Here is a 16,515-nt window from a genome sequence, read left to right on the forward strand (position 1 = left end):
ATTGAACTGAACTGTATTTCTCCAGAGCTTTCTTCTAAAAGTAGTTGACTGCTTTCCCACTGTGCCTAATAAGTGACCTGATTTCGGAGCAGCTGAGCAGCTGGCCTGCCAGTTCTGAGGTGTTGTACAGCTGCCTTGATGGTGCAGAGTTGGTTCATGGCCTCTCAAGGGTGATGGCTTTCTCTTTTCTGAAAGTTTTCAGGTTGGACTTTCTCTGAGCTGGACAAAATGCCCACAGTGACTTTCCATTGCTCCACACCAGGCTGGACATCGTAGGAGAGGAAGTTACTCATCCCACTGCCTCCCCTGCAGACTGCTCTTGGCTTTGGTGAGCTGTCATGCTCTCAGTCTCAAGTTCTGCAATGCCCTGAGCTGGGTTTAGAAGCAAGATGTGCCTTTTCCTCAGTGTTGCCATCTTTTCTTCCCTCCACCGTGCTTGGGGAATAAATTGAGTGCAGCAAGAAGCTGCTGTGGGAGCAGGTCACTCTTGGGTGAAGGCACAGCTTGGGCAACTCTTCTGGAGAAGAAGCTGCCTTGTGTTTACTGCAGCAAGCAACAGGCTGTGCTCAGGCTCTGCAGAGCCACAGCTTTGTGAAAATTGCATGGGGAAGGGCTGGCAGGAGAGGCAAGGCAGACCTGGGAGACCCTGAGTGCTCTGAGCTTCGGGCAATGCGTGAGCTCTGCAGGCCTGTAAGGTTCTGTGAGCACGTGGCTGTGTGCTCACAGTCTGGTTCCTGCACTGTGCTTGGCTCATTTTTCACCATGAAGGCAAGTGCACTTGAGTTCATGTGATACTGCAAGCCCAGAGGAGGAGGAGAGCAAAGCTCTGTGCAAGCTGCCCCACTTGCTTGTTTCGTAACCCCATCACCACCCCAGTGGCGGCAGGCACGAGCCAGCAGCTCATGGGACCGGCACAGTCCTGGGGCTGTGCAGAAACCTGGTCCTTCTGCCCAAAACCACAGCTGGCTTCTCATCTTTGCTTGCCACCAAGCACTCACTGAGCTCTGCTTTCTCCCACTGGAGAAATCTCAATCCAGAGTTTCATGGCAGAAGTGGCACGAGCAAGGAAAGGACCTGTCAAAATTTGTGGTGGCTGTTGAGGTCCTGGTCTCTCCATGAGCTGTGGAGGTTGTGCTTCTTGCCCACAGAGAAGGAGCAAATCAACCAGGCAGCTGCTGAGAGAGCAGAGAGTGGTCAATTAGTGCTGAGCCCTCGGCTTTGCAGTCGATCAGAAAGTCTGGTTGGGATCAATAAAATCCAGCCAGGCTGCGGGGGCGAGGCTGTGGCTTGTTAGAGAGGAAGCTGTGCAGGGGGATGGCTGCGAGGGACTATCGATTGTGGCAGGCTGAGGGTAAATGCTGGATTACAAAGGCTGGTGGGATGGCTCCTGGCATGTGCAGGCGTGTTATCCTCTGTGCTCTCAGGGGGGTGTTGTAAGGGACAGAAAGTGGATCAGAGACGAGGTGGGGTGAGTCTGGAAGTTGGCACAGTGGCTTCGAAGCCCTGATCCTGCCATGATGTCATGCCAAGAGCGTGGGATGGATTTTGCTCCTTCCCAGTGCAGAGCTTGGTCACTTATTGTTAAAATCCCTGCTAGAGCATGTTGGACCAGCCGTAAGGTTGGTTATGCATTTGATACTCTTAGATGTTGAAGCTACACAGATGGGGTTGGTTTCTGCCTGCCATTATCCTCGTGGAGAACTGGGGATCCCCGTCCCTGGCACAGATTCCAGCTCTCAGGACAGGTTCTCCATGGCACAACGTTGGCTTTGCAGCTCTCTGGTGTAAAGCTTCATTCATGGAGACTCTTTGATACCAGAATTTCTCCCAGTTGCTTTTCCTAGGAAAGATTTTTTTCTGAGATAAACACTTTCCTGATGGCTTATTTCACCTGAAGGTTTTACTATCTATTCCTCCTTTTTTGTTTCTGTTCCTTCTTCTTCCTGTTTTTCTCAGAAACATGGGAGAAAGAGCCTGAAGCTTCACTTTTCCAGATACATGGTTTTGCTTTAATTTCCCTCCCACAAAATCGTTGGTCATTTGAGGAGAAGGACAAAAATAAGGCAATGAAAACCTGCAGGAGGAAGAAATGACAACATTCTTCTGCACTGGTTTTTGTGTTATATGTAGAAATACCTTCCCTTTGCTGTGTTCACTTAGAAGGGAATGTTCATTGGAATCAGAGGGTTTCTGTAGGTGTAACTGGCATCAGGGTTTCCCTCTGATTCATAAATGCACAGAGAACTATCTGAGGACAGGATTTTGCCCTGTGAAAGGGAGAATGATGCAGGACAGTGCTCTCCCCTAGCTGCAGATCTTCATCCTCACAGACAGGGCTCTGTGTGTGTGTAAATTGTCCTGGCTCAGCTTCATCTGGGGAGGTGAATGTTCAGGCTTGCAGGAGATGAGGATCCTTCAGGCTTGGTCACTTCAGTGGAGGATTTGAAAACTTGGATTTAGGCACATTGGGACTGAGGTGAGCTTTGGGGTGTAATCAGGGTGTCTGCAAATTTTTTCATCTTCACCAGTTGCTGGGGGAAGTGGTTCCTCTATAAAAAATGTAAGTTCAGTAGAGACACAATTCTGTGCTGTGCAGACCCTGATAGAAATAAAAACCCAAACAGGTGGAGAACAGAGTGCTCTCTGGACACTTGCTTTGCTTGACCTGTCTCTTACATGTAAAATAGATTTACTCTGACCTGATGGGGCTGAGCTGTCTGACCTTTGCTGATAAAAGAGCCCTTTTTAATCCTTTTGATTTGCTTCTTTGTTTTATTGTTCCAGAAGTTTGAGATCTGTATGGAAAAATCAAAGCTGCTTAATATGCCAGTATACATTACTGATTGCTGCACTGACTTTTGTAAAAAGAATATTACTGCAAAGCATGAAAAGGGACTGAGAAAAATTCCAGTATCTAAAGGGGCTACAAGAGAGCTGAAGAGGGACTTCTTACATGGAAGTGGAGTAATAGGACAGGGGGGGATGGTCTTAAACTGAAGGAGGAGAGCTTTAGATTGGATATTAGGAAGAAATTCTTTCCTGTGAGGGTGAAGAGGCACCCTGACACAGGGTACTCAGGGAAGCTGTGGCTGCTCCATCCCTGGAAGTGTCTAAGACCAGGATGGATGGGGCTTGGAACACCCTGGGATAGTGGAAAGTGTCCCTGCCCTTGACAGGGGGCTTGAACTGGGACATCTTTAAGATCCTTTTCTACCCAAACCACTCTATGATAACTTACTGAAGTGTGCTGCCTGGAACTTTTCATTTATAAAGTAATTTCTGAGAAGAGGATTTGTTTTAAGATCTCAATGGCTTCTTTAAAGGGCTGTCATGGATGTTAACAGCAGGACTCAAACAGGTTCTAAACCTCTTATTCTCAGTACACCTCATGCTAGAACAAAGAGGATGGCTCAGGAGATTTTTCCCCAGAAGCAGCTGTCAAGTGCAGCTGCCCTGGCTGGGTCACTGACTGAAGGAATCCTCCACTGGGCATGATGGCTTTTAAACACAGATCTGTTCTCTCAACAGCAGCTGTGAGAAAGATTCTTCAGCAGTTTTGGGGTGTCATACCCCAGACTGGGGAGATGCAGCCTCAGCTGATGGGTACTGATCCAGAATTGCTTGCTGGTTTTGTGGGCTGTAGTTCCCAGGGCACGGGCTGGCTCCTTCCATGAGCTGTGCTGGTCTGTGCATGTCACTTCCAGAGTAGCAGCCTGGTCAGGGGAGGTTTTGCTCTCCTCATCTTGGCTCATGGACTTTGTCCCTTGAGCTCTCTGGGGAGATACACCTGCAAACCGGGTTAGACACATGTCTGCAGAGAGTTCCATGCTCATAAACATGGAACCAGAGAATCATTTTGGTTGGAAAAGAACCTTTTACATCAGAGTCCAACCATTAACCCACAACTGCCAAGTCCATGACTAAGCCATATCCCTAAATGCTACATCTACAGAGATGCATGGTCTTAAATTGCTATTTTTTTACTTCCCTTGCATGGTATATCCTTTGTATAACCTGAGTGGAAAATGCCATGGGGGCAGGGTCTTATGTGTCTGAAGTGGCACCAAAATTTAGCTATTCTTTTGTGCATCCCAGAATATGGGTCCAGGTTCCAGGTTGAATGTCCTGCAGTGTCTAGAGAAAACTATAAGGATGAGGTTGGGATGATAAGAGAAAACCTGTAATATTCCAGCCACTCTCCCTTTGCCTTTGAGTCCCTCTTTGCCAAGCCTGCAGGCTGCCTGAGCTATCAGCACACATACATTTGTGTTCTCACCATTAAAACAATCTCATTTGCTTTGCTGTTGTTTTTAACACTACCCCAGCGCTGGCCTCTGAAGCTTTTTGAAAATAACATTTACAATAATATTTTTAACAGTTCCGTAGTACACAAAACTCCAGTGCTCTGGCAGGACTCCCGGAAACTTGCTGAAAGTTAATGTGGTCAACTCTTAAAAAGGAGAGATTTTTTCCGCTTGACTCTTGCTTGTTAAACTCTCTGAGCCCAACATGTTCCCCGCTGCTTGAAAAAACAAGGAAAGTCCCAATTTTAGCAATGCTAGTTTGAGTAGCTTTCCAGCCGAGCCCTATTTCAGGGGCAACTGTGGCTTATTATTACTTTATTTTTCTTTTTTTTTTTTTACAGTAGTGTGTGCCCTACACCTTCAAACCAAAGTGCTAAGTGGTGCTCAGGCAGGAATAAGTAGGTGCTGCTTTCTCAGGAAGGCTGGGGATGATAAATTGCAGAGGGAGATGCTGCTTGCTTGTGCTGCAGCAGTGGCAAGACTTGCTGACTTGAACTCTGTGTTTTATGGTGGATGCTGAGCCTCTGTGGGGTAAGAACAACCCTTTTTGGGGTAGGTGATACTGTAAATCCCATATATCAGTAGTAGACTGCAGGTGACTCCAGCTCCAAATGCTGGACTACACTCTTCCTGCTTTCCTAACCTTCATCCTACATAATTCTTCACAGTAAATCTGCTGGTCACTTTGTTTTGTCTTCCCTTGCATCTAAGAGAAAATCACACCTCTCCATCCTCTCCTTCCCTGCTTTGCTTTCTGTAACTTAGATCCACAGAGGCAGGAGTCATGGATGCACAGACATGTCATGGCTGAAGTGTTGTCTCCCCTGAGCTCAGTCTTGCTTAATCCCTTCCCAGTCAGAAGTACTGGAAGAAAAAGGGAAAGATGGGATTAATTTTCCAAGTGGATTAATAACCTTGCACACATCTCTCACGTAGACACTCAAACCCTGCGCTCGTGGAGCTGTGATGAAGTTGTGCTACTCTGTCTGCAAAGTTCAGCTCAGGCAAATCAAAAACTGCTTTTCCCCTAGCTGAAAGCATCTATACTGGCCATTCCTGCAGGTGAGGTAACTTCCAGCAGTTCCCTGGGCAGACTGGAGCAGACAGAGCCTCTTGCATGCACAACACAAACCTGGAGTACGTTGCCCCAGCATCCCTGGGAGCCAACGCCTTGCTGAGCTCTCTCATTGCTTGGCAGGTGCTTTCCAGTGAGAACCAGGGAGATTTCAAGTAGGTTTACAGAGTTCTGTGGGCTGTGGGAGTGCTGCAGAGGCCAGTGAGAGCCCAGTTTCAGATGCTCACTGGTTTTGTGTCCCAAGCTGATCAGGGAGCTTGGCGGGAGGAGAAGCTGCTTGGAACAGCATCTATAGGAAAAGAATTTTCCACTTTTTTTTGCCCTCTTATTTTTCCCCTCCCTTTTTTTTTTTTAAGGGACATAATAATAGGACAGAATTTGTACTAGAAACAGGAATTTGTCCTTCTGTAACAGGAAGCTGCTGGTATGTATTTTTGGGAAGCCACGGAAATCGCCAGTGTTTGCAGTCCAGTTTGAAGGCCGGCTGTGCTCAGGACTGAGATCTGCTAAAACAGAAAACCCTTCATTCTCTTGTGTATCTGTGGAGATTTCCTGCCCTGTGTGCAGGGGCTGGTTTGCCCAGGAGGGCTGGGCAGTGGGCTCTCAGGGGTTTGCTGTGGCAGAGGTGATGGAGAACAGCACAGGGAGGGCTCTGCTGATGGAAAGGTCACCTGTTTTTTCCAGGGCTCGTTTGCACAGTTCCTGTAGGCGCTTGTTTTTGTGACTAGATACGGTTTGGAAAGGTCTGGAAGGTCTCCAGAAATACATTAGAAAAATCTATTGCCCTGATAGGAGAGTTAGTGTGGGCTGTCCCAGGAATTTACAGTTAATCCAGCCTGTGGCCCTTGGTGTAAACTATGCACGCAGCTTAATTCCTGGAAGTGTCACAGCAGTTTTGAAAGCAAAAGTGAAGGTTTGGGCTGTTTCCTGCTCTTGTTATAATAAGATGGACTCTTTGCCCTGTTTTCTTGCTGGTTTTCTGCTCCCTCTTGTTTCAGAGTTGCATAGACTGACCAGTTCCTTCTCAAGGTAGGATTTTTAACCATTCAAGCTGTTTGGTTACTTCTTGCCTCCTCCTTGGTCTTGCAAATGGAGAGAGCAGAGTTGCTGGTGGTCCTGGGCTCTCAGGCTGAGTGGTGCTGTCCTGGGAGGAAGCTGCAGCAGCAGAAGGAACAACGCTCTCCTCTCGAGAGCACCTGGATGTCTCAGCCTCTGCTGCTCTCTTATCACCTTCCCTTCCTGCTCCTCTCTCTCAAAATGGGTTGGATAAATATTCCTCTGCTCACCAACACCGAGGCACCAGAGCTGCAGAAAATCCTTTTAATCCATGCTTGGGGCCATTGCAGGTTCTCTTCAGATTTGTTGCTGTGTTTGTGTTGATTTGACCAAGCCAGGAGATTTTCAAAGTTCCTTTTCCTACCATTTCTGACCAATTCCTCCTATTCAACACTCCAAGAGCCATGGCAGTGTCCTGGAGCACATGGCTCTCATTGACTTCAGGGCAACCTGCAGGACAGGAATATCTTACTCCCTGTGCAAGTCTGATAAAGTCCTTGAGGTGTTTCTCCCTTTTCTTGTGCTATCACACAGATTTATGACCAAGAAATCTGAGGGCTTTTCAGGCAGCTAAAGTGGAATTTGATATTGTCTTCAATCACAGTGTCCTTTAAAAGGTGCCCATCTTTAGGTGGATTTTGCCTTCATTCAGTCTAAAATAAATTTTCATTAGTGAGCAGGACAGGCTCCAGCAGGTTCAGGCCTGTTTTAGTTTCTTGGTGGCCAAAAAAAAAAAAACAACCCAAAAAGCCTGTGTGCAGGAGTTTGGCTGAATGCAGGATGGCAAGTCACTGAGCCCACTTGTGAGCTGGTGTTGGGGGAGATTAAAGGCTGAAACTCTGGGAGGACACACCTCCCATGAGGGATGTACGGGGCAGTCACTGCTGCTGAGGGCTGCCTGCACTCAGCTTTTTCCCCATACAACTAGAGCAAAGCTGGTCTAGCCCTGGTGAACCTTGGCTGTCATTTGGAAGCCTAAATCTAGATTTCTGCTTTGATCCAGGACTGCTTTTCCATGTCCTGCTGTCACTCTGTTCCTCCAGTGAGTGTTGTCCCACAGAGAAGCTGCAGAACGTGAAGTGTTAAAGGTGGTCTTGCTTTAGGGTTACATTAATCATGTAAAAACACATTAAAAATACCATGTAATTAAAATGTTCTGCTCTTAAGGAAGTACAAGGTGTTTACTCCAAGATTTCAAAAGCATTAAGGTCCCAGGTTTGTGGTGTGTTACCTCTGGTGTGTGCAGAGGAAGGCAGATTCCTGCTCTCTGTTCCTAACTAAAGATTCTCCTCTTCCCTCCTTTCCAGGTGATGGTGGGGACAGGCTCTGTGAAAAGTGGGCCATGTTGTCATGTCAAAATTAATCTGTAACCTCTGTGTATGTTTGTTACAGGGTGGATGCTTGAGAGAGGAGGATAAGGCACAAGAGTCTGGGACTGGTGGAATGGAGGCCTGATGTAGATGGAAAGATGGGTAAGAACTGGATTTCCCTGGAGCAATTAATTTTCTGCAGCCTGGTAATTTTGGTTGGGACTACCAAGCATGGCAACAGACTGGGGGACATTGCTAAGATGCTCTGACTATTACATTGATTTCTAATTTATGTTTAGCATTTTAGTGGTGCCAAAATTGGGCAAATTTTCTTCTTATTCTGAGTGTGAGCTGGTGGATGATGTTCTAGGTTGAGTCTCTTCCCGAGTGTGCCTTGTATTTCTCTGCAGAGCATCTTCATTCCCTGTAGATCTTCTCCCAAGGAATTTTCTGTTTCAGACAAAGCTTGAATATATTGCTTTTCTAATTGGTGACCTGAATTACTTCCACTTTCTCCCTCTTCTGTTGGAATAGTTGGGTATCAGATGCTCTGTGGTGCTGAGGGAACATTTATTAAGTGGGAGTTATTTATAGTTCTGGAGGTACATAGTGATTTTGATCTTATCTCTATAGATAAGAACTTTCTGCTAAAGAAAATTCATTATGTCAGGAACTGGGACAAACTGGAAGTGCTTAAATGCCTTCCTGACCTGGTGACCCAAGAAAGAAGAGGAGATCTTGGAGGAGTCCTGGTTGAAGCTGAGCACTTGCACATTTGCAGCATTTACACAAGTTCACACAGAACTTTTCAGGGATGGCTGAAACGATGCTTTAAAGAAGGAAAAAAAAAAAAAAAAAGATATATGTGTAGGAATCCCAGTAAATTTAGGGTTTGTTCTTGCAGGTGTGTAGAGTCACACAATCACAGAATGGTTTGGGCTGGAAGGGACCTAAAACCTCATCTCATTCCAACCCCCTGCCATGGCAGGGACACCTTCCACTATCCAAAGCTGTTCCAAGCCCTGTCCAGCCTGGCCTTGGACACTTCCAGGGATCCAGGAGCAGCCACAGCTTCTCTGGGCACCCTGTGCCAGGGTCCCACCACCCTCACAGGGAAGAATTTCTTCCTAATAGCTAATGTAAATCTTCTCTCTGTCAGTTTGAAGCCATACCCCATTGTCCTGTCACCAATTACACTCATAAAAACCCTTGTAGAAATGTGATTCAGAGTTTGGGTAGTGGTTTGAATTTAGAAAATGAAAACTGAAGCCACTACCACACTTTAAGTGTTTATTCTCTCCTGTGAAGAAAGGAGAAGAGTGGTATTTACTCCATCCTGGCTTTATGTTTTGTTTTTGCTCTTTCTCTGTTACCTAGAAGAGAGGTTTTGTGGGGAGAGAACTAATTTAAAGCTAGGTTAAAAAAAAAAAAGGGAAGGGAAGAGAAAGTCCAGATCTGCTTCTTCAATATAAAGAATGACCAATTTCAGTTTAAAATCCCTGGTGACTAACCCTAAAATTTTTTAGAAACATTTTCACTTTGAAGGCAAAAGCCACTTTGCTTTGTCAAGGCAGTGTGGGTTATTTTAACAAGGAAAGTTCAGACTCACCCTTGGCACCAGCAGGGTGTTGCTGGCTGCAGCCCAGCTCTCAGGAGATTGTTAATTTGGTGATTTCTTGTACAGAGAGTGGTTGATAAAACTTGCTCAAAGTGCCTTCAGCCTGACAGCTTCAAATGTAATATGGGTGCACCTGGGCAGCATTAACTGTGGGAATTCTGGAGTGAAGAGAGGCACTGTGGCTGTTTTTTTGGGAATGGGAGCTGAATCAGGAGGAGTCTTGTGCAGGTTTGGAGTTCTGCTTGCACTTTGTGTGCGGGTGGAAGGTGCTGTGCATGTCCCCTCACCAAGATGTCACTGCTGTGGCTCATCAGCAGCAGCATCCACACCTTTGTGGGGTTAGATCTGCCAGGATGTATCCAAATGGGATCACTGATGGTGATCTTGAGTCTGGTCTGCAGCTTGGCTGTCAGGATGAGATGGCTGAACTCTTGTGTGTCCCCATCAGTGTCACTCAGTGGTGCTTGTCAGTTAAAGAATTGCCGCAATGGCTCTGCTGATGCACAGGAATTTGGGCTAAATTTTGAGGGTTTATTAGTTTCACTTCTCTCCCTCTCCCTTTTATATGTGTTTGTCTACTCCATGCATTGGGATGAGGGAGCATTTTCAGGGGAAGTGCAGGGAATTTATGGTCACATCATTGATTTCCTTCTGGAAAGGACTACAGAGGAGATGTGCTGGATGAGGTGATCTCTGACAGTCTATTCCAGGTCTAGCTTTTTCCAGGACCCTATTTACAGTCTGCTCAGTGTCTCAGAGTTCAGCACAGGACTGTTCACTCCTAGATGTGTTCTAGGGAAGTTGCATGACCTTGCATGGAGACCACAAGACGGGAAGTGGGGACTTCTGGCGTCTCTGTGTCATGCAGCGCTTGGACCAGCCCTGTGCAGCAGTGTGTCCCAGGGCTGGTGCAGAATCTCTGCATGTGCCAGCTTGGGACCAGCCTAAGTCCTTGCCATTGAGTCTTTTTATTCATCTTACAGTCCATTTCCATCTGCAGCCTCTCCCCAAGACTCCTTGTAATTCGATCAAATGAGTGCTTATGACACTTTTAAAGATGTTTGTATCTGCAGCACAACACAGTGGAAAAACCCTGCCCAATAAGTATTAAAAATTGCTGTTTAAATATCACAGTAAAAGTAATATTAAAAAAACCTGCAGAAGTTGGTACAGAAAGCACCAGCTTGTTTGTTGCTTAACTTTTATTCTTTTTTGTTTTAAAAATGATTTAAGTATTCTCAGTTGTGCTTATGAAATGCTGTGTGCATGCATGTGTGTTTCTGATGGTAAAAACTCCAGGAAGGCTGATCTGTTCTGCTCAGAGTACATCCACACAACTCAAAGGTTTAGGTCTTTAGTGCTTTGCTGGAGTGACTTTTGCTTCGACAGAAAGGTCATCTGAGGTGTGGGAGATGGGAGAATGATAGTGTTTATAGTATTGACTTGACAGAGTGTGTGTGATTGCAGGCTGGGCTGGCAGAAGGCACAGCAGCTTGCTGAGGGCTTGTCTGAACAGCCTGGCATGGCCATTCAGCCCAGCTCCTTGGGTTTTTTGGGGGCTGCTGAAACAGGGAGAACTGCTAGAGCAGGTGGGGGCAGAGCAGACCCTGTCCCATGGATGTCCCAGCCCTCCCTTGCTGTGTTTTCCTCATTCCTCAGTACACCATGCTTTCACTCTTCTCTTCCTTATTGCTCTTATCTTTCTCTTTGTGTGCTGAGAGCTCTTAAAGAAAAATTAATTCATGTTGGATTGCTGCACTTTATATTATAATAAAATAATTTAACTCAGAGAGAGTCTGGGTTAAAAGGTGCTCATGGTCTCCTTCTCCCTTTCCTGGCACTGCACTCGTTGTACCCAGGGCTAAAATTTAGGGTGCTCTGGGCACCTGGGGAATGTGGGATTGGACCTGTATCACATCTGGAATGTTGCAGCTGTTGCTGCAGCAACAGGTTAGGAGTTCATGGGCTCTGAGCTGAGGCTTTGAGCGCTGGAAGTCGCTGGGCTGGGAGGGAGAACGAGTTCTTTATGATCCCTCAAATAACCTTCAAAGGTATCAGAGTCAGTCAGGGGAAATAACTTGCCAGTTACATTTCTTTGCTGGGTAAACATTTTTCTACTTTCAAGTGTGCTCAAGAGAGAGGTATGGGTTGTGGGGAGAGGTAATATCTTTTATTAGACCAAATGATAGAGGTGGAAAAAACCAGGCTGCCTTTTAGGCACATAAGCCCTTCTTCAGAAGGAGCAAATTTTAAGCTTAGCAGGGAAACTGCTGGAATAATTGGCCCAAGTTTAATTCAATTATGTTAATCCATTAGAGAAAAATGAGTGTGTGTGGAGCAAAGGGCAGAGTAAGCGAAAAAGTTGTGAAAGTTTCTTGTGGGATGAGAAACCTGCTACCTTTGAAGTGGTGAGGAGTAGCAGAGCTACAGGCATGCAAAAGTTTTCTTAAATGTGGTTAGTTTTGGTTTTTAAGGGTCTAGGCCCTGCTTGCAGATCTCCTGGACTAACTTTAATTTGCAAAAGCAGACAAGAAACAAGGGGTTTGTCACGAGCAGTAGGTTTATGGTTGGGCTCAAAGATCCTGTCTCCTGTTCCAGCATCCCAGTCACTGCCTGGATGTGAGGGGCAGCAGCTGTCTCCCCAAACTCTGCCCTCTTCAGCAAATCTTCCCCCCACCAAATGCCACCCAATTTCAACCCAGACATTGTCCCCAAGAAGGGGTGAAGGCTGTGAGGTGGCTGCACCTCCACAGCTTGTGCTCCTGAGCTGCTGCAGGTCAGGAGCTGAGAGAAGGAAGAATGACTGTCAGGATGTGGCACGAGCTGTACCTGGGGGAAAATTGCCTTCCTAGCTGGGCTTTGCCACCCTCCAAGCGTGTGGGGATGTATGGGGGACTTGTGGTGCTAAATGTGCCCAGGGATGGGGCTGTGGAGGAGAGCAGTGTGTGCAGAGCCTGGGAAGGCTCCCGTGGAATTTTACTGTGCACAGCGCTGTCAGGGATGGCTATTTTGGGAGTGGAGGCTTGTGGTGAACCACAGATGTAACCTTGCTTTCCCTCCCTGCTGAGCTAAACCAAACACCTTTTGGATCCCAAGTCCTTTTCCATTGCAAAAGTCCCTGGTAAGCCTCTGGAGCGAGGGAACATCGGCATTGAGCCACGGCGCTTCGCAACTCATCAGGAGAAGTTTCTTGTATGATTTGTGGCCTAGCCACTGAAACTTTTACAACTTGCCATCCCAAATGCTTTGGTTTTGGTGTTTGTGAGGTACTGATCACTTGGGGTTTTAAGGGCATCACTCTCACCTCTCCTAAACTGAAGTGCAGTCCCAGCTCTGCCTTTGCTTCTGGTTTTTCCTGGGGAAATTCAGAGGGCAGTTGGAGTTCTTCATGATCTCACCCTGGCTCTCGAATGGTACATGAATTTCTGTGCCAGGTTAGTCTCTTTTGCTGTTTTTTCAATGCTCTCATTAATTGATTGGAGTCTTAGCATGTCTATATTTCATTGGGGTGTTTGCTTGTTTGTGTGTGTATTTTGGAGACTGCTTGAGTCCTGTCATTGGTGATTTGATTTAGTTATACATGTGATACACATTTATCATTTTTAAAATAACTGGTTTCGCTTTTTTAGAACAAATTCTTGCCTTCCCCTCCAAGCCCATTCCTGCTCTCTGATTTCTCTGCCCTTTTGCAGGGGGACATAAAAGGAAGGGTTGTTTTTGATCTAAACACAGTCTCCAGTTTGGCTATGCAATAATAGCTGTATGGATCACCTGAGGGCTAGCATGGGGTAGAGGGGGAATAGGAGGCAGAAACTCAGCTCTATCCCCAAGAAAAGGGGTCTGTGGGATAGACTAACTGTGCCCTAAACCCACAGATGTTCTGTTGGGCACTTGGTGTGACGGACATCTCTAGCTGTCAAAAGCCTCTGATGGGTTTGGTTGTTTCTTTTCACAAAGCAGTTACTGATTGTGCTATAGAACTGAAATTAAAAATCCAAACCAATGTCATTTATGGAGACCAGCAGTTGAGCATCGATCTGTCAGGTTGAGGATTAATAATATCCTCCACCTGGTGCACCCTTTAGCATCAAAATTCTCTGAGAAGAAGAAATGTGCTTACCCACAGGAGAACCCCCAGCACACCACAGCATTTCTACGTGAGTTTGTGTGTCCTGAGCTCAAGACATCAGTGAGCAAACTCCTGCCAAGAAGTCCAGCATATTAGGAGGGCCTTTCCTCACTTCCTCCTGTCTAATTGCTCTGCTCGACCTGCTGGGCTGTGCCCTGCCCTTGAGTCCTGCACAGGGGTGACCTTGGCATCCCTTGGGTGGGGTTGCAGGAGGGAGAGCAGCAGCAGGATCCAGCTGCTGCTGAGCCTTTGCTGACTTGCAAAGAGAACGTGCTCCACTGGTGTGTCTGCTGCACTGCAGTCTGCTCTGGAGGAGGGTAATTGGATAATTTTTCTCTTTATCAGACCCTGGACGCAGCTCCAGACAGTGGCAAAAATGCTTTGTGCATGTGGGTTGAATTTATGGGAAGGATCTCACTAGGTGGGTGCAGGCAGCACTCTGCTTGCCACAGATCATTCCCAGAGAGCCCTTCCAAGGGGGGTGAATTACACAACAGTATTTGTAGCTGCCTGTCAGAGTGTCTGGGTCCCTTCTTTGCTTGCTTGGGGGCTTTTGTCATGGTCCAAGTCAGGCTCCTGAGCCTCTGGCTCACTGAGCTCCTTCCTAGTATTGCCTGGGACAGTCAGTGATGGTATTTACTTACTAATTGATCCCTCCTGTTAAGAATCAGAAACACTTACTTTAGAAAAGACCCTTAAGATCATCAAGTGCTGGCTTGCTACCTTGGCCCCTGGTGTCTTGTGCTTGGCCTGGATGCTGGTGGCTGTCCCTGCCTGTTCATGGTTTTGGCAGGTACTGAAGAAACCCCAGGTCAGGGTTTTTCTTTGTTTCCAAGATTTTTTCCCCCTCTGGCTTTTGGAGAAAAGGCAGCTTTTATCTTCACAAGCAAATTCTTTGACACGTGGGTGGGTGTTGTCCTGTTCCCTGGACCAGGAAAGACCTGGCCTGCTCTGACACTGACCCTCTGGAAAGGCAGTGGGCAACCAGGTGGCTGCTGGTCTGAAAGATGTGGATTTCCACTGGAACACGTGGGCCAAATTTGCTGTTACCCCCTGCTCACACAGCAAACAGACATGAAACGGTGCTTTGGCCACTGGACATTATGTGCTTCTTTGATCTCTCCTCTTGATAAAAAAACAAACAAAAACCCCCAAGCCAAACCAAAAACACCTCAAAAAAAAACCCCAAACAAACACTGGAGAGAGCTGCAGAAATGAATGAAGTATCACTCTAGTGGCAGAAGCTGTGTATTTCCATTTATTTAAATGAAGTGGGGTTTAAAGGAGATGAAATCATAGTCTGTGAGTACCTGGAGAAGATGGGGAATGTCTATTAAAAGGAGGGTCTCTAAGAGACAGGGATATCAAGATCTAATTAATAGAAAACAAAGCAAACTCATTACTCAAACTGGAATTGAGATATTTATTGCAAAGAGGGGTTACTGGAAAAAGTGCATGAGCTCTTCCAGCCAAGGCTTTCTGAAGAGGCTGTTTTGTGTGATTCCAGGTCAAGGTTGGGATGTGGAGGCTGCTAAATGAATTGCTGTGCCCTTTGCATACAGCTAGGAAGGCCCAGATCAAGTGAAGTCCTCTCTGAATTTAAGCTCTTTTAATGTGTTTAGCTCTGGCTGCAAACTCATGTGGTCTTGAGCAAGGCTTTTGTCTGTCTCAGGTTTCTGTCCAGCAAATGAGAAACAAAACTCAGCCCATCTCCCTTTCCTTGTGACAGTGCAGCTGAAATTCTGTCAGGACAGGGGCAGCCCTTTGCAGGAACTGAGTGATGCCAGGGGAGTGAGTCTTTCAGTTCAGGTTCCCTTTGGTAAGTGATAAATGTTGTACACCAGTCAAACCAAAAATTGTGTATTTTCAAAAAAAAAAAAAAAAATACAGCTAGAATGAAAGGCTGATTTCTCTTCAGACCAAATTCATCATTTTCAGCCATCATCATGTGGCTCCATATTTATTTCCACTGTGTTTTATTGCATTTCAGTGTTTTTGTCACTATATATTCAAAGCCTTGCCCACTGAAAGGGCTTTTACTGAAGGAGACAGTTTCTGTGTGGCTCCCCATCCTCTCTTCATCCCCCTCTCAGCTTTCAGAGAGCTGTTCCCTCTGCCTGGGGACATCCCCAGTGGCTGCATCACCTTCAGGAGAGGTGGATGCTGCTGGTGGAGGGTGCTGCTGGAGTTTACACAGGCAAAGGCACCATCAGCATCACGGCTCTGAAAAGCACAGTGGGATCTTCAGTGACCACCAGTGGCCACATCTGTGGTTTTTCTCTGGATCCAAGTGCATGCAGGGCCCTGGAGCTGCATGCTGCTCCAGCCTTGCTCAGGAATGACTCACAGGACACGATTCTTCCCTCCTGCAACGCCCAGGACTTTTCCCCTGCTCTTCCCAGCCCTGGTTGTGCCTGGTGTGTGTGAGAGGGGCCCAGATCAGAACTCACCATGTTTCACAGGACTCTGCTTTACTTCTGCAGGCTTTCCTGTGCTGCATCTTCATCCAGCTGCTAGTAGTTGTTGTTTTGTTTTTTTTTCTGGTGTTGATGGAAGCAGCTTCATGGAACTACCATAAGCTGCCTCTTAGCAATGACCTATTAGTGAAGCCAACAATAACAGCAGTGTCTAGACCATCTGAGCACAGCTAAATTATTCCTTTGTCCCTTCCTCCTTTGCTGTCTCTCCTGACTCTTGAATTGTTTTGGGTGGTCCCTGTTGACCTTCAGGCTTTCTATTTCTCTCATTTTCATTTTTTTTTTTTTCTTTTTTCTCTCTTTGAGCAGTGAACTTGCTGTACTAAGTCTGAAAGTCCAGGTTCCTCTCTCTCTCACGCAGGCTGGAGCCAAGGCCAAGTAGCAGCAGTGGAAATGTGTCTCTGAAGGGCACAGATGTGTCATCTGCTGGCTTTTTGCTTTCACTCCCTGGCTCATCTTGCCAAGTAGCCAAATGCCCCAGATTCATACTGGCAGTGCCTGAGACTTGTGAGTCTTAACATCTTTCAGAACTGAAAAGCTGATGAG

At 46.5% G+C, this 16,515-nt stretch overlaps 1 protein-coding gene across 6 annotated transcripts in view; it reads left to right on the forward strand.

The window, feature by feature from the left end:
• The window catches only part of LOC111925531 (mitogen-activated protein kinase kinase kinase 3-like), a 75,976-nt gene that overhangs the window by 12,995 nt on the left and 46,466 nt on the right, over window positions 1–16,515 (forward strand). For 4 of the 6 annotated variants that reach the window (XM_086866513.1, XM_086866536.1, XM_086866552.1 and 1 more), the window contains exon 2: window positions 7,828–7,907. In XM_086866513.1, coding sequence (XP_086722639.1) covers window positions 7,904–7,907 — 4 coding nt within the window. In that variant the 5' untranslated portion in view covers window positions 7,828–7,903. Of the gene's footprint in view, window positions 1–195; window positions 329–6,376; window positions 6,409–7,827; window positions 7,908–16,515 lie in introns of those variants that run through there. The other 2 variants (XM_086866521.1, XM_023921990.2) reach the window with 2 other exon arrangements.

The sequence above is a fragment of the Cyanistes caeruleus genome, chromosome 1 (genome assembly GCF_971803275.1).
Source record: "Cyanistes caeruleus chromosome 1, bCyaCae1.hap1.1, whole genome shotgun sequence".
NCBI classification, from domain to species: domain Eukaryota; kingdom Metazoa; phylum Chordata; class Aves; order Passeriformes; family Paridae; genus Cyanistes; species Cyanistes caeruleus.